Raw genomic sequence first — 26,472 nt, 5'->3', positions numbered from 1 at the left:
ACATTTGACACACTAAGTCTTCCAGCATAAGTCACCCCAACTCTCCACCTTGTTTTACTCAGTCATACATCAACAAATAAAACACTTTTCACAGGTGCTGTTCGTAGAAGTTCTGTAAAGACAAATATACATACATATATACATTCAAAAGTATTATATGCTAAAATATTTCTTTAAAGCAAGCTTTACGAAAAATAAACATAGAGCAACTTACATATTCCTGCGTGAAGTCTATGAGGTTTTGCAAATCAATGTCATCTCGGTATGCTCTGATGTTGTTGTTTATAAAGAAATACAGCTGGTCCTTTATCCAGTCTTTGAAAACAAATGCTAGAACACCAGCAGTCAGCTCCAAGAAGAAAATAATTCCAAGAAATACAGAAAACTATGAAGAAAATAAAAAAGGTTAAAATTATTTTCCTTTATGATCAAAAACTATTTCAAGGCTCATAATTATATCCAGTGATAAGGTTTTATTTGTTTCAGTGCAAGTTCAAGCCATTCTAGCACACAGGAAATTTTAAATTAAAAATATACCATTTCTTATTAGGGCTGTAGTACGGAAATCTTAATTCTAGTCTAACAAATAATAAAAATGCCAACAAATTCAAACCTTGGCCATTTCACTAGGATTTTCAAAGAGATCCAAAAGAATTCAAGTTTCAAGAAATGGCTAGTCACCACATGTAAGGCCCTTGAAAACCCATCTTAATTTCCGCATAGGTACTTATATTTTCAAAGGCATAAACAACCAGTAGTGCCAGTAAAATGTTTTCTACGTGACTTCTTTAGCTACTCTCACTGGCAAAGCTTCGCCTAAGCAGACAAAGCAAAAATTGGTAACAGCAGAACTTAATTAATGACTAAGTCAGAGCGGAATGTCTATGAAATGACTCACATCCACATTAAAACCAAATGAGGCTGCTATGATTAATGCAAATGCAATGGATGCCAAAGGCATTACTAATGATCTGCCACTTTCTCTAAGCATTTCCACTGAGTCTACACTGTTTTAGAACACACAGGGGGTCCTGGTATACTGGAACTCCCATCCCTTTTGCAACTGCGCCTTTGAATTTCATTTTAATATGCTCTCTGTGTGTGTTCAGATGCATTTTTAATTTCTCCTGCAGCTGCTGTATGGGGAGCTATTTCTGGTTCAGCAGATGGGTTCATTTTAGGCAAGCTAAGAGAAGCAAGGAAGAAGAGAAAAAAAAAGTGTTACAAGCTGCTTTATAAATGCCTCAAGAACTGTAACTCTCAATTGCCTCCTCCCCATATACAACATGTCTGTGGGAGCCAAATATGTCACTTGGAGGCAGTTATTTCCCTGAAAGCCTTTTCATGTATATATTAACCGTTAATGGTTATGGAGACACAGCTATTACCCAGGCTGTGCCCACCTCTGGAAGTGGGAGTGGTGGAGGAAAGAATTTTACATTTTTATTATAAATCTTCAATTTATCTAAAATGGAACTGTCATCGTCATCTTCAAAGCTCACAGGAGGAAGGCTTTCAATAAAACAGAACCAAGCTACTTAGCTAAAGGAGTTCTGCACATTGAGGTATGACTGCACATCAGCAACTCCTTTCCTAACCAACAGTCCAGACCAGAGTTCAAGAAGACAAGTTGCATTTTCTTTACACATCCTGGACACATTCTCCTCCCTTCCTCCTTCTCAGGCCCCAGCACTGAAACTAAGCATTGAAGCCTTTCCAAATTAGCTAAACAGCACAGACTGAGGATATCGGCAAGCAACCCCTCATAACAGTCCTATCTCCTCTGTACCATGGGGAGCACTTGCACAGCAGAAGCCGCTGGGTCACATTCAGGGGTGTATGTACATCCCTTGTATTTCACAGGCAGCTTATTATGGCCTCCAAGTTAAACACACAGATTCTCCGCAGAAATTTCCCTCTTTTTGTGACAGGAAAGCAAAATGTTAGGCTATATCCATATGAAAAGCAGTAATTCCATGTTATGATTCTTACCGCTAATAGTTTTGAACCTTAAGAAAACAAAACCAGTAAGCACTAGAGACTGAAGAGCTGTAAAGTGTTAAAAGTTAAGTGCTTTTGTGGTACTCTCACACAGGATAACACCTTCCTCCCCAAAATACATTTTAAAAGCTTCACACAGTTAAGCAGAACAGATAACATGACACACTGTGTAACTGATGAATGCCAGAGCTGCAAAGGCTACTTACAAATTTGAGGAGAAAAGTATTTTCTCGTAAAGCTCCAATGCATCCTGCAAATCCCAAAATGAACATTACTCCTCCCACCACTAGGAAGAGCCAAACAGGATCAAAGCCTCCCAGGTCGGTGATGGAGGAGATATTGGACAGCACTCCCTGGGAAAGAGACAATGCCAAGAATTAGTTAGCATGTTTAGCTTTCAGTTGTACAAATTCTCCTTGCATTTTTCTTTTTAAAAAGGTAGAAGACTATAGCAAAATAAATGTTCTGCAGTACAGCAAGAAAACACAATTAAGAAAATCCTTGCATTCCAGAAGAGATAAAAAGTGCAATTATGTACAACATTTCTGAATCAACACGTGAATGAACAACAAATTGTGCTTCTAGAGTCTTCTGTGAGAAACCCACAGGGCATTTCCTGCTTCTGCAGCTATATGAAGTAGTCTGCCAGAAAGTCAGAAGAGATATTTGAACAAAACTTAACTCAGTCTTATTACCCATGATGAGGTGCATTTTATACACCATTTATGTAAGCACATTTATGCATATACACCATTTATGTAAGCACACAGTTACACGTGCTATGACAGAAAAAGCAGTCAACAGTAATAAAACCAACTTGGATTTAGTCCTAGGTTGCAGCACCTTACAACAAAAAATTTTACACTCAGTTCTGACAGACTACATACCTGGCCAATTCAGATTCAGGCATCTCCAGTGCCAAAACCTCGTTCTAGAAATAAAGTGGCTAGTGACTAATTAGCTAGCAGCAAAAATTTGAAAATAATGTAAAGTCTCTTAGTGGGACATAAGACAGTCTAAGGACTTGTCTTGGGATATGGTTTACACTAACTTAGGTTAGACCTATCATATGTTAAATCACATATGCTGTGTTTTAGATATGACAGTCAGCACAGTCTGCTTGTAATGCCATTTTCGCCTTAGAAGTAGAGCTTGGGTTGTGATGCCAGTAATCCCTTGGCTGATGCTGAACAGATGGGTCATATCAAGAAGCAAGTACAAAGTCTCCCTTATTCCAGTGTGTTTGCACAGCAACAGTTACAGTTTCCTAAAGCCTTTTGGCAGAAAAAAAATGCTGAAGTGTTACTATTTCTTCATTCCCCTCCCTGGTGCTGTAGGTCAATGCGAAGCACACTGCTGCATTTCCTCAAAGAACTCTGAAGCCAGGCTGAGTGCTTTGGCTACTGCTTCCTACTAACTCCTGAATATTGATGTGGCTTGAAAAGCAGCAATATAGACCTTTACATCTACGGCTCCTTATTTGCAGAATTATTAGGTTCTTCATCCTTTTCCTTTTTCCTGTTCATATCCCCTTTGTTTCTTTGAAATAGTCCCAAACCAGCAATAATTTAGAAGGAAATTATTATAACCTTATTTCCAGAAGTTGATATTAACATTTTTAATGGATGACTGTTCACAACCATAGTTTTAGACCTGTGATTATTTTATATATATAAATCTATTTTGGGTCACTCAAAACATACCAATTGTCATGCTACCAATATTTCTAACACATTACCTCATGTAGTCTGCAACACTTTCATAGAGTTTCCCAAGCAAAACTGACATTGAACAAGTAGTAGACAAAGACAGTACTCAAAGTTTTTTAATTCTACAGACAAGGACAGACTAGATAAAAATGTACACATGAATTTCTCCAATCCACACATCAAGGAGCCTTAGAAAAGTCCAGTACGCTAAAAGCAAAAGAAAAACCTGACTACGACCCAATCCTAAAGTACAAACAATAATCCAACAGCATGAATGACATTCTCAAAGCGGATTCTTCTCCCTCCTACTACAACAGGCTATTGCCTGACAGAGAGGGATGAAAAAAAATTTTAGAAAAAAATCAGATTCATCACTTTCCTCCTACATTACATATAGTACTAGCCTTACTGTCATTCATTAAAAACGCAAAAATAGATGTAAGGAATGACATAACACAACTCAAAGCCAGCACTACTATCAAAGCAAACCAGTTGGCCCATCCCCTCTTCTGGGACCATCTCAGTGAATAGATGGTACACACCAGCATGAAATGAACACTTACCTGTCATTAACACTTATATCAGCTTGTGCAAAAGTTTCCCACTACTTTCGTTTCATTACATTTGTCATAGAAAAGAAATCCAAGACAACTTTCTGGCTAACAAGCAATATAAACAGTACAATCCAATAACACAGAAACCTTTGAAAAAATCTGGGCCTTTGGCTATGGCCATACACAAGACAAGAAGCATGACCTCTGCCTCAAGGGAAAAAAAAAAGCTACTGAAATGATGTCTTCACAAAGTTTAAAGTCCTTTCTTCTGTGCCTATATAGTTACCACAAGATGAGAATAAATTCTACCTTAAAGCAAGGTAGAATTCTTTTCTTTTAATATTAGCTGATTTTGAAGTTGATGGACCATAGAATAGTAGAGGGAAAAAACAGTCACTGGATAAAGGATGTTGTCTTTGTACTATTTGTATTTACTTTAAAAAAATCCAAGATGGATGAACAGCCATTTGAGTCTCCTTTTGTATGACACTTAGTCTTTCTTTAAAAACACACAAAACAAAACGAAATAAATCAACAAAAACCTCAAAGAAAATTACTACTCTAAATCAACCTCTTTCCATATGAAAGTAGTAAAATTCAAATGAAAAGAAATCCAGGTGAAATTCAGCTCACATCTGTGGACTCTTAGAGAAGCTAGTCATAATATAAAGTGTAGTAAGAAACACATCCCTTTGCATTTTGCCACACTGCCATGAAAGTCGATGGCAGTAAAATTTATTGAACCAGTTTTATACTGTTTTTCTGATCATGCCCTTTCCCACTTTACTTGATTTTCTAGCACAGCTGGGCTCTTAGCACCCTAGCATGCCACATGTTGGCCAGTCACCTGGCACAAGTCATTTATCCCATCTCTCATCTCTTCCAGGTTCCAGCTTCTCAGGGTAGCAATGATTTGACACGTACTGAAATAGAACAACACAAGCTTTATCTGCCATTGTTTGCTGTCCTTAGAAAGCATCTTATGTGCATCTGTTGCTAATGCACACATGGCTATCATAAGCCTAGCTTGGCTAAATCCCAAATCATACATCCCGACAATGCAAAGCACATACTGTGTAATTCTTGTTTGTACTGCATATGCTCTCTGCATATGAACCCCAAGTTATCAGTATTCTGAAGGGACATCTCAGGACATACAATCTTCAGAGAGGCTTTGGCAATAAAACAATAGCCAGCAGTGGGAATGAGAAACACAGACAGTGCTCTGTGGTTACAGCTAGAGATGCACAGGGGTAGTCTGATAGAAGATTACTGCTTGAAATACAGTTTTCTGGACACTCAAAGATAAGCTCTCTGAAGATACAGTGGTGCAATATCCTGAAGAAAAGCATATTTTGCTTCAATCAGCAGAACAACAACTGGGGAATATTATCTCACTTTATACTGTTAAGAAGAACTAAACATACAGTCCTCTAGGCATATACTCTTCCTATCCACCACAGGTTTCTGTAATGCCTACTGTACCTATTACCACAGTATTCAGTATTGTTTGGCTGCAATGGCTACTGCAAGGGAAAGTTTGACAGAAATATAAAACCAGCTGGTAGTGATCAATTCTGTCTTCATCCCATCTTTAGCCAAAAGCAGAAGGGAATGTTTCCAGAGGTGCTTGAGCAGAGGATCAAGAATCTCATATTCTAACACTGCATCCTCCAGTGATCTGCTCTGAATATTTAGGCTGAGCAGTCAGCCATGGTGACTGACTGTCATATATGGTGACTGTCCACTTCTCTCTTGCATCAGTGCAAGATCTAGACAAACCACCTCTAAGTAGTTTAGCATCAGCCTTTCTACAAATGCAAGGTATTTTTCCTCAGCAATGCTACTGCAGTTGCCCACTTCAACCTTTTTTGTTAAATAGTTGCAGGTACTCTGATACTTCAACTACTAAAAGGAGGAACTTTTTTTTTTCCTCTAAACATACATTCTCATTTTGGAAGCACGGTTATTTTTGAGGTACATGCGCATCACGTTCTTAGTAGTTTAGGCACGTGTATAATCTGTATTTGGCAGGAAACACTTTGTTTGTAAAAAGCTACATACTCAAATATTTTACTTCTCCCCATGGTGTCAACTTAGGGCTCTGCTGTAGTCCCACAAGGAGAGCCAGTAGGACATGTTCCCTGGCTGATCTCCAGATCATCTGTTTGCTCTGTTCCTCCATCCTCCATAGCTTGCTGTACATAACAGTGCATGAGTTGTTAATTAATCTTTTAATCCAACACAAGTCAAAATTTGTTTGGGGTAGTGAAACAACAAAAGCATCATCCATATGTGAACTAAAATACATAACAGTGAAGTTATTAGAAAAGTTCCTTTATTTGTGAAATATTTTACTTCAATCACTAGGATGCAATGATGCACGGATGGAACAGGAAAGACTGATCTCATATTTCTACCCCACCCCGTCTCCATTTTGTACTTTTTAAGATCATCAGAACAACTTGTACTACTTTCCAGAGACAGGTCCCTGACTCCAGCTCCTGCCTTTGGTGCACATCTGCATTAATATTTCAGGTCAGATCCAGCAGTTCATTTGACGTGATCACACACTAGCTGTGCTTCAGTCCACATCAGTCCCAGAGCACACACACTAGGTTACTTATAAATGGAACATAATTCAAGCTCCAACCACTAGCAGGTATTCAGTTCATGAGATCACCCTAGAACTAAGCTGAAGAGAATTCAAAACCTTTCAAAACCTGTAGAGTTTGCAAGCGGGATCTTCAACACCATTTGCTGTTCTGTTGGTCCACACTGTCTGCATTTAGCAGGCACAGCCTCTGCACGCTGAACCCAAAGTAAGACAGTCATCTTGGCTGGAACAGTGCCTCAGTGCTGTCACACCTGTACAGTCTGATGCAATCCTGGGTTCCTGATGAGGCCAAAGAGAAGGAAGTCACAAGTGCACTAACAAGCTAGTGAGATTTCCAGATGGTCTGTTGTGAACAGCTGCTGATTTAGCAGGCCTAGTACCACACCTCAGGGCAAGAGAACAGCACCAACTGAAACACCAGGCAGAAGCAATTTTGAAAAGCTGATCCTGTAATGAAAATTCAAGGCATACTGAGTCAGAGACACCTTAGGAGAATCATCAACAGGGTAATACACTGTGAGAGTAGGATGGGAGAAATCAGCTACTTTTTATTTTCCATTTCCTCCAAGATGGGGGAAAAAAAACTTCTCTGTTGCAGAATTCCATTACTGGGAGGACAAAAAAAAAAAAAAAAGAAAAAAAACAACTCAGAAGATCAAAAAAAGATTCATCAACACAAGATCTTTTGAAACATTTCTTCTTTGCAAACAGAGGTTTAGCCTTTTCACAGGCTTGTCTGTGGGACTCAGAATCACTGGCAAACAGGAACATGTGGGGGTGATGGTAAATAAAAGTATTTCCAAATGCATGATTTTAAAATGGAAAAATATCTCTCTGCTTTGTTAGTCATAAAATCCATGCAGTTTCTCCATGCTGCGCATCTGAATGAGAATGAGGAACAGAACAATAGTCATTGAAACATGCCAAATTAATTCTACTTTGGAATTTTGGCTCTGCAAGCAAGAAACTAGCTGGGAGATGTTTACAAATCTTATTTCCTTGATTTCTGTTGGTTTTGCATATCCCACAGCAAACAGTAAAAGCAGCAGTGTCTAATAAAGGAGAACAACTAGTTTAATTTTCTTGCCCTGACAAAGAAGAGTTCAATAGGTGAATAACCAGCACAAATACATTACAAGATACAAATTTTTAGATTTTTCAGGATTAAGGGCTATAAAGTGTTGGAACACTAGTAAACTATTTAGGAGCCTGTTTAGATTACTCATCTTTATGTACTGAAATTTAATCAAAATGTAATAGTGAATATTAGTATCCCTCACTCTCTTCCTCAATCATGTAAAATCCACACACAGCCCTGACTTAGAGGCAAGATATAAGCTTTGGGTATCCTTCAGCCCATAAGGAACCACAGGATACATGCACAGTTTCCTTGCTGGCAATAGTTTTTAGAAAAACTGTGTGACAGACATGTATGCATAACAATTATAGAGTGACTAGTGTATCACTCCTTCCTGATATCTGCCACTCACCGGGACAGTAAGAGAAGTGAGAATTTTTTCCTGAAAACAACTGTGGTTTTCACTTCAGGGCAAAGAGAGACAGACTTGGTCTGACAAACTGTGACTCTTTTTATGTAGGGAGTTTAGCCTTTCCCAGAACACCAAAAGCAGGCCCAAATCACCTTATATTAACAAGTAAAAGTGTACCTTAAAACTTGAGATCCAGATTTAGAGCTCCTGCTCACTAAGAATACTATGCTGGCATACAGAGGTACCATACTGGTACTCCAAACTGCATACAACTTGTTCTGAGCTGGAGTGTCTTACAGTTATGCTGATTTAACAGAAAAAGCCTAGAAACCAAACTTATGTACATAATCAACTTCTTCCACTTCTCCCTCCTCATTTCAGTAAACTTAATACACAAACTAAGTTTAATCAACAAAATTTGCAAGGATTTGCAGATTTCTTCCCTACTTTAGTATCTCTACTTTTGCTACCTTCTAAAGAGTTTACCCAAAACCACAGTTCTTTCCTTCTAAAAAGTCTGTCCCCATAGATAGTCTTGTAAGGTTTCAGAAGACGTAACAGCAATTCATCATTAGGCTCACTACTCTTGAATATAAATCTCCTGGAGGAAGCCAGGAAGCTTATTTTCCAAAGCACCTACTGGCATCATACCATGAACAGCCTTAGAGATCACAAAATCTAATATATACAACAGAGGAGGGAAACAGACATTTTTGTACAAGTCTAGTTTATTTTTAAAGAGTCAATAGAAGGCATGACTTGAAGTGGTTTAAAAAAATCAATGAAATATAAACTTTTTCCCCTGCTGCTGAGCAAAGGTAGTATAGGTTGCTGGGGCTTAGTATAGACTCTTTATATGTTAAAAATGTTCATGTCACTGTTGCAGGGAGGAGGGAGGAAATCAGCTGCCATGGATGAACTATTTTATGGTACAAGCCCGAGTCTAGCATGCCTGAAAACACTGCGAGACTGTGAGCTATACAGTACATCCATGTATAGATCGCTTTATTCGTCCTTGGAGTTTATTGCCCCCACCCACCCCAGCTCTCTTTCAGGTTCATGACTCAGAATGCTAATTGCCCAGTTTTTGTTTAGGGCTGGCTGACTGGCTGTCAAGTCAATTCTTTTGCCTATTTGACAAATGAGCTCTTTTGCCTCCCTGCAAAGGCTGTAAGGAAGGTCACGAGACTGTATATTGTGCTTTTCTTCTTTACAAGAAAGTTTAAAGGAGAGAATTCAAGTCAACTTAGCAAAAAAAGAGAAACTAGCCACCAAGTTCACAAATCTACCATAAACTGGTTTTAGCCAGCAGCGAATGGGACTCCTGAAAAGTGTGGATTTCTTTTTGTCCTGCAGTTTTAATGTGGCCTGGAATGCTATTTTTTTACTTTAAAAAGATTCTGTGAGGTAGCAAAAGTATATACAAGTTGATGGCCAGGCTATAAAACCACACAGCTGGATATAAAGTCACACGATTCAAAACAGAAGTAAATCAAAATCCTCGCCAGCACCAAATTAAGTAGGAGTCCTTCTGAAGACCCACTCCTGCAAAAAAACCTTACAAATTTATGTTTATACATTATACAATAACAGCATCAAGTTCAACTTTGATAAAGACTTAGTTCATTGGGCAGCAGCAAGTCTTCGCAGAATGGCTGACGTCATCTGATCACCCAGATCTGGCTGCCTCGGACCATGTCCTGACTCCTTTTGAAAAATCTCCAAAGAGGGAGACTCCAAATCATCTTCAGGCACACTGTGCCAGTGCTCAGTCACCCTCACAGTAAAAACATGTGTTCCCTGGTGTCCAGAGAGAGCACCTGCTGTGTATCAGTTTGTGCCCACTGCCCCCATCACTGGGCACCACTGAAAACAGCCAGGCACCACTGAAAACAGCCTGGCTCCACCCTCTTTGCACTCTTGCTTCAGGTATTTACATACATTAAGATTCCCCTGAGTCTATTCTTCTCTGGGCTGAACAGTTCTATCTCTCTTAGTTTTTCCTAGTAGAAGAGATGCTCCAGTCCCTTAATCATCTAGGCAGTCCTTTGCTGGACTCTCCAGTATGTCCCTCTTGTACCGGGGAGCCCAGAACTGGCCCAGGTGTGGCCTCACCAGCACTGAGTAGAGGGGAAGAATTCCCTCCCCCAGCTTGCTGGAAACACTCTAGTACAGCCCAGGACACCATTGGCCTTCTTTGCCACAAAGACACACCACTGGCTCAAGTTCAACTTTGTGAACACCAGGACTCCTGTGTCCTTCTCTGACAAGCTGCTTTGTTGTCTTACAGCAGCCCACAAAGCCTAAGGGATATCCAGTCCAGCCTTAGGCAAGAATCAGTCTAACTAGAGAAGCGCTTTTCAGTTAAGATACAGATCTCTCAAACCTTGGGCGTCACCTACTTGGCTTTCATCTCCAAATCCTCATCTGCAGTAAGAACAACTCTATCTGGGATCTAAGGTATCTGCCCCGCACTAAGTTACATAGGGCCTATGTATCTGGAACTTGATCCTGCTGACTGCAGCTTTTGGCCATTGCCTGTCCTCTGGAGAGCTGAGTGAAATAAAGACCTCAAATTAGCTTGACACAAGTCCATTTTTCCATAGCTCTTGCTACAAAACTGTAGCAAGAACTCAAATCTGTCTATGCTCAGGAGCTGTGTGGTTCAGCTACACCTACATGGCATTTTGTTAGTTACAACCACGAACTGGCAGAGTCCACACTAAGCACTGGAAGACACAACAGCTAAAAAAGCTGGGAAAAGATGCTCATTTTCAAGGAAAAACCTGTGCTTTATACCAATAAAGAGTATTTTATTTATTAATTTCTAAAGGAAAACCTACTACGTATGGAGCCTGAGCTAACATATATTAAACTGCTGTAGGTGGTTTTATTTGCTTGTCTTAAAAACAACGTGGCATTTTCTTCCACTTTCAGAATCTGATTAAAAATGGTTTAAGATGACTTGGTAACAGATGTCCAAACCTCAAGTAAAAACATGACCTATGACTTCTGGTTATTAGCAACTATGAATTGAATACATTTTTCCTAGGAAAGGGTGCATGCATTCCCATATAGAAAATATGTAAACCCTAAAAAAACCACTACTCTGCCAGAACACCTTCTAGCTGTAGGACTGGCATACTTTAGACTTCAAACACTAGACTATAGCTGATTTTTCTACGGCTGCTCATTCATTCTGAAGAGGAATCACTTCTATTACCTACTGCAATGAAACAAAAATGTCTAAATCTCTTCTAGAAAACCACTCCAAAATAATGCTGTTCTCTTTGGCTTAGACACAGGTACAAAGCTCTGAGATTATGCTAAGAGTATTAAAAAAGACATGTTTTTACGCCTTTGCTGAATGAAAATAGACACAGCTATTGAACCTACCCAACATTGGTATTATATGGTGTATATAAATATATAAATATAGGTGTATATAGTGTGAGTTAATTAATATCCCATTACTCTGTGTATTACTTACATTCAAGGTATACGCAGAGAGCAGTTAGAATCTAAGTTAACAACTCACTTCTGAACCAGAAAAATTTGTTGTGAATTTTTAAGTGGCAAAACTTCAGAGCTTCCAATGTGTTACTTGTTCTGCTGCAAGTGCCAGTTATAATGCCTTAAGTGAACATCAATTCATAACTTACTCAGTGTTTTCCATTAAATGAAGAAAAAACTATTATGTAACTGAACTTCATAGCACCATTGTTATCGGCCAGGTTTTGTTATTTTCAATTTTTTAAACAAAGAAGAAAAGGAAACTCTGGCTTTAATTTAGCTGATGTCTTTTAGTGAGACAACTCTTCATCCAGTAACCCCAGACATACTGACTTGTTTTGTATAGCATGTCTTGATATTTCATCTTCTCAACTTCAGCAGCAAGCAAAGTAAAAATTGGGCTCTGGTTCACAAATGTTTTCTCTTTCCCTGCCTGCTACCCATGCACATACAGACTTCCCATTTTGAAGATGATTTTACAGTCTTGCAACAGAGAGCGTTCCCTAAAGGTTTGCCTTGATTTTCAGGGCTCATTTTGTTTCTCATTTTTTTGTTTTTGTTGTTTTAATAGGAACAGCAAGTAACATGCTATGTTAGGGCAAAGCCACGCAGGCCTATTTTCAGGAAGCTGCTTTATAAGACATGTAGGCTCCCTCTCCATTTCCTGGGGACACACAGAGTGGAAACACACTGCCAATACTGCCTCAGTAAAGGGTTCTGGTATCTGAGCTGCAGTTTGAGTGTGCAAGGCCTGAAATGGTTATTTTATGTGCGAGTGTCGGCCATGATGTCTTGCCAAGGTATTCTTGGGAAAAATGCCAATGATGTTCCTCTAGGTGACCCAAGCCAAGGTTTTATTTGACACAGCAGCTTGATTTTGTTTCAGTAGAAAATGTGTGTGGACCCAAAATACACAGTATATTACTATTTTAACATTTCGTCAGAAAAAGAGAGATTAAGAAGAAAAACAAAATTTGGTGCTATATTCAGCTTACCTTCTCATTCCATGCCCACAATCCAATCCCAAGAAATGCTATGCCAAGGAACTAAAGGAAAAGGAAAAAAAATATCAGAGCAGGAACTAGAAATTTATGGTGGGTTTTGCATAGGGTTTTTTGGGGGGGTTCTTTGTTTATTTTTTTTTTAACATACACATTGACTCATCTTCTCTGTTGGGGAATCAATTTTATCAGGACTGAGAGACACTTATAATATGTATCTCGTTGTTTATTTCACAACTCAACCATTGTAACTTGAAGAACTTAAAACTTGCACAACTCAGGGATGTTCCACATAGGAATAGTAAGTGCAGTGTCATTTTATCAGCATTGAGCAAGTTAAGTTCTTTTTGAGTTTGCCAGATTCAAAGCAGACTCCACTGTCAAGCAACACATTATTTTACTATTGTATTACCACCACCTGCACAAAGTATCTGCCCTCACAGTGCTCTCCCAGTGAGAGAAAGTGATTAAAAGAAAGTCCTAAACACACATGTATTATCAATTTTAGCAATGTTGTCCACAGAAAATAACCTATGAGTGGGGGAGGGAAATAATAAAAACAATATCGGTTTGAAAGACTAAGAACTTTTTAAAGCCCTGAAGTCAACACTTTATAACTTTTCTCATACTGAGTGTTTCTGTATTTCATAAAGGAAGTTAACATTCCCTTTCTCGTCCAAGGGACTCAAAAGCTCCGAACTCAAAAGTTCCCTTTCCTCCACTAAGGAAAAGGGAACAGTGCCCTGGATTTTGTTACGTCCCTGTATTTCTCCATTCCACTGAACAATTTAGAGGGCATCACCTCCCTCCAAATCTACAGCGTTTCCATACAAAATCTACACTAAAGATCAGTGAGACAAGCAAAGCAGGCAGAATAAGCATTCCATCTCCCAGCATCATTACTGCATATTTGGCATGATACAGTAGCTATCATGTAAAATGTTTAAAAAACACACAGCAAATGTCTGAGCACATCTCCAAATGTCCATCTGTCCAACTTGCATATCTGGTTTTTAAAACCTAAGCGCTAACTAAAAAGAAAACTATATTCACATTAGTATTGGAGCACATTGCTGATTGTTGCTCAGACATAAAACTCTGGTCTTCTTTGTGGTTTCTCCACACTGCATTAGTGTGGACTTACTCTGGCACACAAGTACGTTTTCTCTTAAGATCTGTGTAAACAGTTAAGTATCCTAATGATTTTTCCTTTGCAGAACAGGACAAAAGTGGGTTTCTGTTGAAAAGTGGGAGGAGGCAGGAACATAAACTTTAAAAGCTTTCCCAGAAGTGATTTCAATGTTTTCAAAGAAAGATTCCTTCTTTCTTACATGCACTTTTTTTTTTTGAAGGGGCACTTTTAGCTTTGTACCACAACAATACATGTAAAGCATAACCCAATATCGAGTGGAATCTGCTCACTGCAATGCCCTGGAGTTCCCTAACGCCCATTTCATTTCTGTGACTTTCTCCTCCAAGTGTGCTTTTCCAGCTACCCAAAGGACCATGCATACTGGGAATTAAACTTTTTTTTTTGACTTGAAGAGTCATGACTGTAAATTTAAACAATACTACAAGTCAGCATTCTTCAAAGGAAACTGTTGCAGGGTTGGCCACATTTTAACACAAGATAAGTGGAAATTTTTCCTAGATGGAAAAACATAACTGTTGGTCAAGAAAGTCTTATTTCAACAGCCTTAATTTTCATAAAGTATGAAAGGTGGATTTGAGAAAGTTGGTACAGCCTCCTGTGATACACCACCTGAGCCAAAAAAGGTCATCTTACCTGTATCATGACTGCTTTTTTTATTAGGGTTATAAAGCTTGCCAGAAGAGTGTGTGTAATCCTCCTGACTGCAGTGATTATTTGAAATTTGAGATAAAGCTGTTCAAGTTTCCAAATCTCTCAGACAAAGATCTTTTTTGCAGCAACAGTCTCCTTCTTTCTTACACAGCCAAAGGCACAACAGTTGAAGGAACAGGAGTTAAGGGGGGGGGAAATAGCTATAGTATTATAAAAACCATAAGTTGCATTTGGAAGTAGCAAATTGTTATTGTTAAGAGGTATAAAAAATTATGTTTTGCAAAAAGCTTAATGTGGCTTTGAACAGAACAAGTGTGGAAAACCAGAATGAAAGAATTTTATCAGTGCATACGAATGTAACTTTACAGTCATACACATCAGCTGCAAGTCTGGCTCAGATCCACTCGCTTTACATACTTAATCTAGTCAAGTGTCCTGATCCTTCACCAGAAGTTGAGACTTAAGGATAAGATTACCTCATGGGTTGTAAAAGGTGACTTAGACTACAGGGTTTCAAGCCAGGTCTCCATTTACAGATTGGGTAATCAGACTGTACTATACTAAATTGAAACACCTAAAAAACTGAGACTGTCAAGCTTTTGTCAAGGGAAAAAAAAAAAAAAAAGAATTCTCAAATTTTTCAAGAGGCTCAAAAAATTGCATGCTGCTCAGTTCTCTCCATACCCTAAAACAGAAATGCTCTTTTGAGCAGATAAGAAACAGGAACAATGAACAAGATCCATTAGGTGAAAAAGGTTCAGAATGAAATCATGAACTCTCATAGGATACTACAGAAACCAAAAGCTTAATGGCATTCAGAAAAAAGAGATCAGATAAATTAACGGAGGATCCATAGCTATTGAAATGTGATTCTGATGCAGCTCCTGGCTCAAAGTTTTTACGCTGTTGCTCATTGGAAGATTATAATCAGGGAAAGATGTCTGCGTGCATGCTTTTTGTTTAAATGTCTCTCGCCTTGGAGAAACTCTACCTGCACTACTTGAGATAAAATATAGAGGTAGACAGACCACTGACCTAAGCCCTTACAATCACACCCTAAAAAGGCCAACCTTTGCAGAAACACAGCCTGCTATGGCGACAAAGCACATAGGAAGGCTATCAGTAATCCCCACCGGTAGAAGACAGCTGTTCATGAGAAGACTTACACCTCTCACCAGGATTAAGTTTGGATTTTCTTGACAATTATGAAATAAACTCCTGCATAGCCTAAAAATATCTGGAAGTGCTTAGCAAAAATCCCTCTATTTGCTCTTAGAACCAGAAGTAAAACTGGACATATATCCTGATTATCTTGCAGCCCTTCTGCAGATGTCTCAAAGACAGTCTTGTGCTGCTTGCTTGTAACCATTAAGAAAATCTCTTCACATCTGAAGCACATGGGAAGATGGTGAGATGGCACACACATAATCTCAGTTAAGTCTGGAAAATTTAATTTATATCCACTAAAATATTCCAATGAGCAATAAAAAGGTGGAAGTTTGCCTCATTATCTACAAAACACTTAACAGAGAAAAAATCTCAATTCTCCACAGACATCAAGTAAGACCATTTGGCCTAACTATAAATAGTCACTGGATCTGGTGCAGAGCTTGTAAAATCTTGATACTTTTCCTTTTTATAAAATAATTTGCAGGAGAATATCAGAACATTCCTCTGGAATATTAGCCTTACAAAAAAACAGGCATAGTAGTACTTTCTCAGCCATAGGTTTTCTATTCACAAACATAGAACAAATGTGTTCCAATTTCTTCTATAAAGACTATATGTATTTAAAAATAGAACATGTAGCAGTACTTTTACTGTTACCCTGCTTGTAAAATTCACGTGCAGTTTTCAGAAGTCAATTGATCAATAAGTGTTTCAAGCTGCACATACCTTATTCTCGGTCTTGCCTGCATGAAGGAAAATGATCTTTGTTGCTAGGGATGCAGCACCATACAGCACAGCAGTGCATTTAAAGGCTACTGAGGCAAATACTAACAGAAACACTAGAAAAACTTTGAGAGAAGCTTAATTGTAGAGGGATCAGACATGACTTCACATACTGAATTTTTCATCTCAGCTGACATTCTTAAATAACTTGGCACCAGTTTTCAACCAAAAGGACGACAGCAGCAGGCCAAGCAGTAAAAGGTTGGTTAACGTGCCACGTGTATAAACCAGTGTATGTACAAGTGTGGTTACATTAAAGACTTGTGAGAGACAGAACTCTAGTGCAGCCACCTAATTTCACCTTCCCTATAACAACACAAACACACTATCAGAAGCCTGCCAAAATTGTCAGAGTTCAGAACTAGAGCTTACTTGCAAGAGCTTTTTTGGTGTTTAGCCCCATATTTTGGCAGTGTGAAAATGTTCCACCTGCCCTTCCCTGAAGGTGTAAGAACTTTGTGCACAATGTTAGCAAGGACTGTTAGCAAGGAGATCTATAAGGATTCCTATGGGCACTTTGGTGTTTCTTCCATGGCAATATGCTGTAGGTTATTCACAGAGCAAGACTTCCTTCTGTGTGATTTAAGCCAGCACAGCACGGAAATACAAGGTACAGTATTTTACTGACAAGCACAGCGGTGATCAGGACAACATGAAGTGTAGTATTTCACATCCTGAAATACAATCAGGAAAACACAGGACTTCTGAGCTTTGTATATATATAAAGCAGTGCTGACAAGCTCCTAACTGACTCCAAAACCCCAGATGAACAATTTTTCCCTAAGCACTTCCTCTGCAGCATTCTGTGCTCAGACTCACTCAGAGATATTTCAGCCAGAATACTCACTGCTTTCTTTAAAGTACTTTATGCCAAATCAGTCATTTTGCTTTTGAAGCCAGGGCAAAAAGGAGCTCTGTCTGTCTGAGCACAAAGGATTTTGTTGTTGGTTTTGTTGCTTGTTTGTTTTTAAGTAGCTCTGACAGAAAAACCACCAAGCCAGAAATTAAAATAAGGTTTCACACAGTTTTTTTCTCCCCTTCATGCCACCGATGTGTACTCTGCTTAAAATATGTCAGCTAGCATTCTTGCAAAAAGATCTTCTCAACTCTACAGCTTTTGCCTGAACCAATATCACATGGAAGGAAGGTATCAGAAGTCTGCCCTTGTTTCTTTTTCCATACACCCCAGTTTCAAGAACTTTTCCATTCTCAACACAGATTGTTACAGCATCTCATTTTCATGTGGCTAAACAAACATGCTGACGAAAGGAGAGACAAACTGCTCAAAGCATACATATACATTTAAACATTATGCTAATGCTTATGAAGAGTGCATTCTCCTAAAGCCTACTTCTTGTTTGCCTTGAGACACTACCAGCAGAAAAGCTCCATGTATAACAGTCAGTGAATGAAGATGCTGTGTAGGTGACTAATTACCATTTTAGTTCACTGTGACATTCAGATATAGACTACAAGATGTCAAATATATTTCCATTTTATGTGCAGCCTCTAAAAAACATTAAACTATATTTCACAGATAACTGTCTCAGTAACACCTTTTCCCTCCTGATACAAAACACACACATATGGAAGAAAAAAAGACATCCCAGTTTCCACATAGCTTGCTCAGCTAAATCAGAGACTTGACTGGTTTTATAGAATTATCCAAAGTAGAAAAACAGACACGAGAACACAATGAGAAAAGCTGTCTGCTCCATCTTGCAGGACTCTTAGCATGATGTTCTCTAATGAAAAATTAAGCACATTTGACCCAAATTTTCAAAGCAAGATACTATGGCTGTTAAGGTATGTTTCATTTTCACCAGTTTTCCGTTTTGACAAGTAACCAAGATAGATACGCTCCGTCCCAACGCAGAGTCAATTGCCATTGTTTTCTTACTGCCTTCTCCAGTTCTTTAATTGCAAAAGCAAGACATCTGTTTTCTGTTACTGTTGTTCTGTGTATTTCTTTTATTGCTTTCTGGTGGTGCAATTGTAAGCACTGCCAATCGGCTTGGAGCAAGAGCCCCTAAAGACTGAAGTCCCTCTCCTCTTGTCCATAGAAATTGATATACAAGAAAACAGAAAAAGGAGAATGAATTGGACCCTACTTCCCCTGCTTCAACATTCAAACAACTCCTCTCAAGCCTAGATAAAATAAATTTAACTCTTTTCAAATGCACACAGACTCTTCAAACTCAGGTCCTGATGTCTAAAGAAAATACTTCATTTGGAGCAGATTTATTTTAAAGCACATAAAATTTATTCATCACAGTCACTTGTTAAATTCTTCTATTAAAGCTTTTGAGAGTTTAATATTTTTGTTTCTATGGGATATAGCTCATTTCCTAAAACCAGTACCTTTTTTCCCCATACAAACATCAAAGACCATTTAGGTCTTTGGTAGACCACCACTACCACACAAACAAATAAAAAGCCTACAGAGTTGAAGTAACAAGACATCTCCATTAACTGTCACTTTGGTACACGCATCTGGCACAGCTCCTATCCCTCTTCTTTACACTCTCAATTTGTCTTCGTTTCACAGTACTCTTTTTCTCTGCTCTTCCTGAGCCCAAAAGACTTTGTGGAAAGACTGAGAAATTCTGCTGCACACACCTCTTCAAGGACCTCTTCCCCACATTCAGTTCTGAACTACATTAAGTGCTCCATGTTCCTCTACTTTTCCTGTCCAGTCTTGTTCTCCTCATCAATACTGTTCCATCTCTGGCTCAGTCCTCCACTGCAGCTTCCGTGCCCAAAGTCAGTTTCTATTTTTAAAATGGCCCAAAATTATGTAAGTGGTGGTGTAGCAGTGTATGAAAACAGAATGGGTTTAAAACACAAATACAAGCAGCAGAAAAGTAGAAAATAAGATAATCGGGGGAAAAAAACTAAACCTGAATTCCACATCCTCTAGCAGTACACTCATTACTTCTTTTTGGCAATTTCACAGTGCAAAGACATAAGTCTTCTCATTCTGGCCTGTAAACTAAGAAAAAGTTTAAAGGCATGTTCTGTTTCAAGCTAAGGTGAAGGAAAAGGTCTGGAAGCAGTATTGTAAATGGGTCATTTTCCAGGTCTGTTGTGCTGCCCAGGACCAGCAGCTTCCAGCCCCAGAGGACAGCTAGACCTCCTCCAGCTGTCCTCTTCCTGCCACTGTGCCAATCTCATTCATCCCAAACCACCCTACCTGAGCTTCAGACTATTTAGGTGCAGCCCCACCATGATTCTTCTTCATGTTCTTTTCCTGAAGCTGCTGTTCCACTAAAAGCAGAAGTTCAAAAAAACACAAACAAAAAAACCCAACCAGAACAAAACAGAGTATACATTAAAGTCTCATTAGGAAACCGATACACAAATATTCACTTATTTCAGCTACAAGCAGTAAAGTTGTTAGACTTAATTCAAGCATTTGATACAGCAAACTGAAACAATCTGAGCTAGTCTTTTTCCTTAGTAACAAATTGATAATTGAGTTGCGTACACAATTGATTGAAGTGGCGAGTACCTCAGAGTGCAGAGCCAGGAAACACAAACAGGTAGGTTTGTCAACACAGCACGATATTCTGAATGTTCAGCATTTCCTTTTGAGAAAGCAGTCTCAGCTTCTAGCTGTGCTCACAGCTGAGACAGGGACGAGAGAGAGTCTCAAGATCATCTATCCCAGCTACAGAAGCTGCTGTATCCCAGGCTGTTTCAAGGGACTATACTCAGAGATTCATTTCCTTCACTTAGCAGAGAAGCAAGTGCATATGGAGGATGACGGAAGTATGAGAACACTGAACAAGTCTGAACAGAGAGGCAAGAGAAGCCCACCAGCTTTACAGACAAACCTGGGCCAAACAATGTAATCTGGCTCTCCTACTTAAAGAAAACAAAAGAAAACAAACAAAAAAACCCACACATGCACACAAAAAAAACAAAACAAAAAAAAACAACCAGTGTGTAAAATAGCGAGCATCAAGCAAATGGTGAACAGACCCTCATTCTGCAAGTGCACATAGAACTTTTCCTAGCAAATTCTTTAATAGCTTTAATGCCTCTTACCTTCACCGAATGCTCATTCCTGGTTCTTTTTTAGGGTCCCCCACAGTAATATGTTTAAAACCATTTACAAAGAAATCAGTACCACATATATGAAGAAATCATAGCTTGAAAAGTTAGGAAGTGCACTGCAATTTAATAACATGCCAGAAGCCAAGTTCAGGTATCCAAAATTCCGACCCTGATATGATGTCACTGTATAGCCTATCACACCTTTCCCCTGAACAAATCTGACTCAGAACTATACACTCTACAATGGCAAACACACACATATATGGCATATGTTAACAGACGAACTAAATCAGCTTCCAATAGTCATAGCACCCAGTGCTGGAGGATGCAGGATAGAAGTAGACACTTGAAGGGCTGTGGTAGGATTATTAAGAGTTATTTGACAGCCTAGTAACTCTTCACTATACAAAGATGCAGCCAAGAGTGTACAGAAACCAGCACTATTTTGTCAACACAAACAAAAGCACAATCTCAAAAGTCAGACCAGCTGTGTGTATACCTATGCATACCTTGGGTTTTGAGAGAAATGTGGGGAAAACAAATAAAGCTAAATGCCATTTAGACACATATAAAAAATTATTTTCCAATACCCACACACAGTTACTACCAGCAATCCAGACACACAAAGCCAAATTACAAGACAGATGTTCTGTAAATATTGGCCAAAATTCTTTATCGCTTATTATTTGCAGGGGGCAAAGTAAATAAAAGTGATTTCAATTGCTTTTCAAACACAAGTGACATGGAACAAATAAGAGGCAACAAATGGCCACAATGCCATTTACCTGAAGGCTTTATTTCTAGGCAAAAGTTCCACAGTTCGGCAGTGGAAAAAAAAAGCGATAAACAGCTGCTTGTCTAAAGGAAACATACTGCTGTACATTTTATCTAGTTTCCAGGTAGTATCAAAAGCACCTCTATTATTTGTCATTCTCAAAAGAGGCATCAGGGGCTTGACTATGTAGACAAAACATGTAGACAAAATCCTCTCCCCTTCTCTACAGGTGCCTCTTGAGATCACATATGGCAGCCCAGGGTGGTTCTGCTGCTGACACTTTTGCTGGACTTGTGCTGAAGATATCTACAACACTATCACTGCAATTTAATTTGAGGGTATTAAACTTGCTTTAAGGATAAATGCATTGAATAAACAGAACCATACTGGAAGATTTCCAGATCACTACAACAGAGCCTACTCTTATATAATTTCAGCTTAACAGTATGAGTAGTATCACCTATATCATATAAAATGCTCATATGTAAGTGCAATTCCCAATTTTATTGCCACTTTGAACTACATTATTTCCATAAACTATAGTTCCTGATGAATCCACTACCTTTGCCTACTGTTTGCATAAACCTTTGCTGCTTTGCACAAACACCAATAGCTCATCCCTCTGTCAACACCTAGTAGGAAAGCAAGGATTAGAAAATGTCTCTGAGGGATGTGGAAATGTAGTTGTAGTACATACGGAGGCTCCCTAAGAGAAAAGCTATGAAAAGCAAATGATGCTGTACCATTAAGACCCTTGTGTTGCATAGCTCTTGCAGTCAGTCAGTCTTTGCCTACCACTCTTTCTGGATGAATGTGATGTTCTGGTACTGCAAAGATAACTTGCAGCAGAGAGTGTACGTGCCAACCAGATAATCTAATTTTCTCCCTTATCCGTAAAAACAGAGCAGCTGTTTTTAAGATCCCACCTTATGTACTTGTAGATAGTCATTACCAAGTAGGACAGTACCTCAAGACCATTTTTAAGAAAGCCTTGGAAACACTAGTATGATCTTCAAAGTAAAGTCTTCATGCCACACCTCAGTATCCAAACAGGGGCCCACATTAAAAAGAAAACAAAAATCACACGAAACAACACCTCAAGAACAAATGCCACCATAAAAACCCCCAACAATCGTGCACAGAGAACTGGATTTGGTTTGACTTTATGCATTTACCCATCACTTTAACTTGGTCCAAGAACTGTAACTCCTCATTTGCAGGAAAAGTATTTTCTTTCTTTATGCTCAGCCCCAGAAGGGTTTCAAGGCACAAGGTATATGAGCAGCACAAAGCAGCCATTTAATCATAAAAATACGAATACTGGATAAGTTTCCATGCCCAGTTGGACATTGTTATAGAAGAGAATAAAAGAAAGCATTTATTCTTTACTATTGATTGCCAGCAGTAAAACTCATTTAAACAACTTTAGCTGTTTCCCCATGGAAACCCTGTATAGAATCTCAAAAGGGACATCTGCAATCCACAGACTCCCAACTCCAGCCTTACAGGCAAATCTACTACAGTTGGCTTGATCAACTGAAAGATAATACAACTGTCTAGAACTCTGTCTTTAAGAGTCCCACAGGATCTCGTTGGAATTGTGATGCTTTTGGGCACATTACACAATACCAGTGTGTTAGGGCACGCAGACCTCTGTGAGACTGAGAGCCTCAGAGAGGCTCATGACCACCCCTGACAGCAGATTTCTCAGCATAAATATTAAAGTCAAGGATAGGAAGAGATCAAGAAATGTGTGTTTTAACAAACGTGTCACAGAAACAAGGGTAAAAGCACAAAACAGGACATTTTCTCAACTTTGCTTAAAAGGCTTCATCTTCTAAAGGAGTATAACTCCACACTACAGAAAACAGATAATTATACATTATACAGCAAAGAAGGTGTATCTCCGCTGCTAACCAGAGACAGTTAATTCCTGCTAAAATACCAATGTCAAGAAGGTATCCTGGTAGAGCAAGGGTAAAAACTGGAACATAAGTATAAAGGAGAACATGCACAGCATCAAACTGCTAAATCAATTTTGACACCTCCCTGCCTGCGCTGCAATTTGAATCCATGCTAGAAGAGAAAATAAACATTTTGCAGCACAAAAGTGCAAGCATAACAACTTATCTGAAGGTTTTCCCTCATCTGAAAAACACTGCTGAAGTTTGACCCGAAGACAATAGTGTCGGTTTCACTTTCCAGCCACTAATCGTGACAAACACAGAGACAACAGGAGAGGAGACAACTTGAAAGGCAACGGCATGCTTTCCCAGAGGAAGGTTTGGAAAGGAAACCACTCTTAACATAGCTTCTCCAGCTTTCAGTCCTGCTTTTCTTTAAGAACAAGTGTATTTGGAAGTCAAATTTTTGAGAAGTAAATGCAAACTAACAAAAAAAATTTAATTGAGCAAGGAAAAGGAATATCAAACATATTTTTATTGTTTTTCAATAATTTCATCTACTGACCTCTTTGAAACAACTGAAACTATATGTATCTTGACCAACACACTCAGGGAAATCCAGATTGCTGCTCTTACCTTCTCTTCCATTTCCAGCCTAGGAGATTTCCCCATTAACCTGTGCTGTAATACATCCACTACAACCATATCTGTATACTTTTAGGTATTTCTTTATTTGAGTTGAAACATCAGGAGACAGAAAGAGACCTTTAACTTTGATCCTCCCCTGCTGCACAAACACTGCAATTAACCCTGCACTGAGCTACCCAGAGATAGAGTAAGAGGTCAGCAGAACACAGCTGTACAGGCCATACACGACTGTGGAGCCATCAGCAAGAATCCTTCTCTTAGTACCTCATGTCCTTTCCTTAACTTAGTGAAGAAATGTGACCACAAACAAACTGGAACAGTAGGAGGGCTGAACATATGGGACACACAGATGGAATGAAATTTAACCATCCAAACACAGTATCATATACTTAAGGACTAAGAAAATACCTGCTATAAGCTGAAAATTTATTCATTGGGAACACAACAGAAGACAGCTTTGAAATTGCATGCATCAATCTGTGAGCTAGTAAGTTGATGAAATATAGAAAGGTAAAATAAATTTCATGACATTTAAGAAAACATTCTCAGAAAGAAACTAATTGCTCTCTAAGTTTCCCTCAATTCTATTATCTCTGCAAAGTTCTAGTACAGCATCTAGTCCAGCTGTAGCCTGCTAAATGATTGTGGGCTCTTCTTTCAAATGTCACTGCCACTGGCAGTGCCCAACTCTAAGAGTTAAAGCATATGGATTACAACTCCTGTATGAGACCCCGCTGCACCCCATCAACACTCAGCAATGAAATTGGGTTCTCAGGATTTTTGTACATGGACCATCACACTTCATAAGTAGTTGGGCATGTCAGCATAAAACTGCACATTCATTAACTACACTTCAACCTGGACAATGCTAGGGAGACAAGGCATCCCAGCAAGGGTACATTGAAGTACAAACACACGAACAGAAACATACAAGATTACACCCCCTAAAACTTTGGGGTGGCAGGTGTTTTTATTAGGGAACATGTCTTCAACAGATCCTTGTGTGACTGCTAGACTTCTGGTCTCCCTGGTAGATCATTTAGCTTGTGTCATACAAACAGCAGGTAACTGGGTTTTCTAGGATCAGCCCCATAATTGCTTTACTCCAAAGTCACTCCCATTTTCATTTGAACCTTCATTCAACAGTCCATGGTCAGCTCTTCCCACCTGCCCTGAAAGCACAACATGCTGTTTGCAGCACGGGGTGGGGTTCCTCAGTGCGTGCCATTTAGATGTGTCTGCATAAAAATCACCAATTAATTCCATGACATTTGGTACAGCACTGACCCCTATTCAGACAGAAGGTATGAAAGGAGCTCAGTGTAACGCGACTGCGTTCCCGGCACTGCCACGCTATTCTGGCTGCACTCACATGACCTCTCCTTGGTTTCTGTCACTGCCAAATGGGCAGAGAACAAACAAGAGCAGGGTGGCGTGTCAGATTCTCTCTCTCTCCCTCGATGCACTAAATCAAACAATTTAGTGCCCCCTCAGGGCACTAAAAAGAGAGAGCAAGGGGAACTGTGTGTATGAAGACAAGAGACACCACCAATAGGTTTTTGTCTCTCCTTCAGTTAATACAGTAATTAGCACTACCAGATCTTGCCTTGGGTGAAGCAGAAGGAAAAACCGTGTATGCCCCAAATTAAGGAACAGAGTTGTTGTCCTGCCCTGCCATTACAGTAAAGACATATGATTTTTATATAACAATGCAGGACAACAAATCTATCCCATAGATTTATACATTGTCAGTGTGGTCTATCACTGACTTGTTCAGCGCTCCTACTCTTGCCTCTCCTACACAATTCCTACAAGACACGGATGTCTGAGGCTGTGCTACAAGAACTTACAAGCCCCATTTTGTAAAATGAGTTCCTGCACTCTCAACTAACATAATCACAGATACATACAAAAAAGAGCTTCTGATCATCTATGGGGTCGTGTGGAGGCTGAAGCTGTGAAAGAAGCAGCAGAAGGAGGAAGCCCACATCCCACAATGTTCCAGTGACTAGGGGATTAGTTTCGGCTGCTGGCTGAGTTGACTGTCTGTCCCCATAAGACACTGCATCTGTCTATTTATCCAAAAGTATGAAACACAACTAAAAAAAATTTTTTTAATGTTTGAAAAAATTAGGCAAAATACGCACAACGATCAAGATATACAAACATACTTCATTGAGGCACAATTCCCTCTAAGTTTCCTTCTGACTTTAACAGTAGCCAAGAACTACTAGAAGTTTTTGAAAATTCTCCCTATAATTATTGCTAATGTCCACAGTACCTGACTTAAGAGAAACAATTTATTACCATACCTGTAGACAAAACTAAGAAGTGGACAAAAAAACCCATGAGAAACCAGTAAGCTTTCTTTAATTCAGTTACCATTAATTCACATCACAGAATCAGAAGACTACAAATAGTACCACTGCATTTGATGCCAACTG

At 39.1% G+C, this 26,472-nt stretch overlaps 1 protein-coding gene across 2 annotated transcripts in view; it reads right to left on the bottom strand.

Annotated features, from left to right (window-relative positions):
- Positions 1 to 26,472, bottom strand: part of TSPAN5 (tetraspanin 5) — an 85,575-nt gene that overhangs the window by 11,035 nt on the left and 48,068 nt on the right. Inside the window, exons 2-4 of one of the 2 annotated variants that reach the window (XM_032685321.1) lie at positions 12,880 to 12,930; positions 2,208 to 2,354; positions 215 to 385 (exon numbers count right to left, since the gene is read on the bottom strand). In XM_032685321.1, coding sequence (XP_032541212.1) covers positions 215 to 385; positions 2,208 to 2,354; positions 12,880 to 12,930 — 369 coding nt within the window. The remainder of the gene's footprint in view (positions 1 to 214; positions 386 to 2,207; positions 2,355 to 12,879; positions 12,931 to 26,472) is intronic. The other variant, XM_032685322.1, reaches the window with a different exon arrangement.

This window comes from Chiroxiphia lanceolata, chromosome 4 (assembly GCF_009829145.1).
Source record: "Chiroxiphia lanceolata isolate bChiLan1 chromosome 4, bChiLan1.pri, whole genome shotgun sequence".
Lineage (NCBI taxonomy): Eukaryota > Metazoa > Chordata > Aves > Passeriformes > Pipridae > Chiroxiphia > Chiroxiphia lanceolata.
Note: the sequence above shows the minus strand (reverse complement) of the source record. Positions and strands in the feature narration are given on the sequence as shown.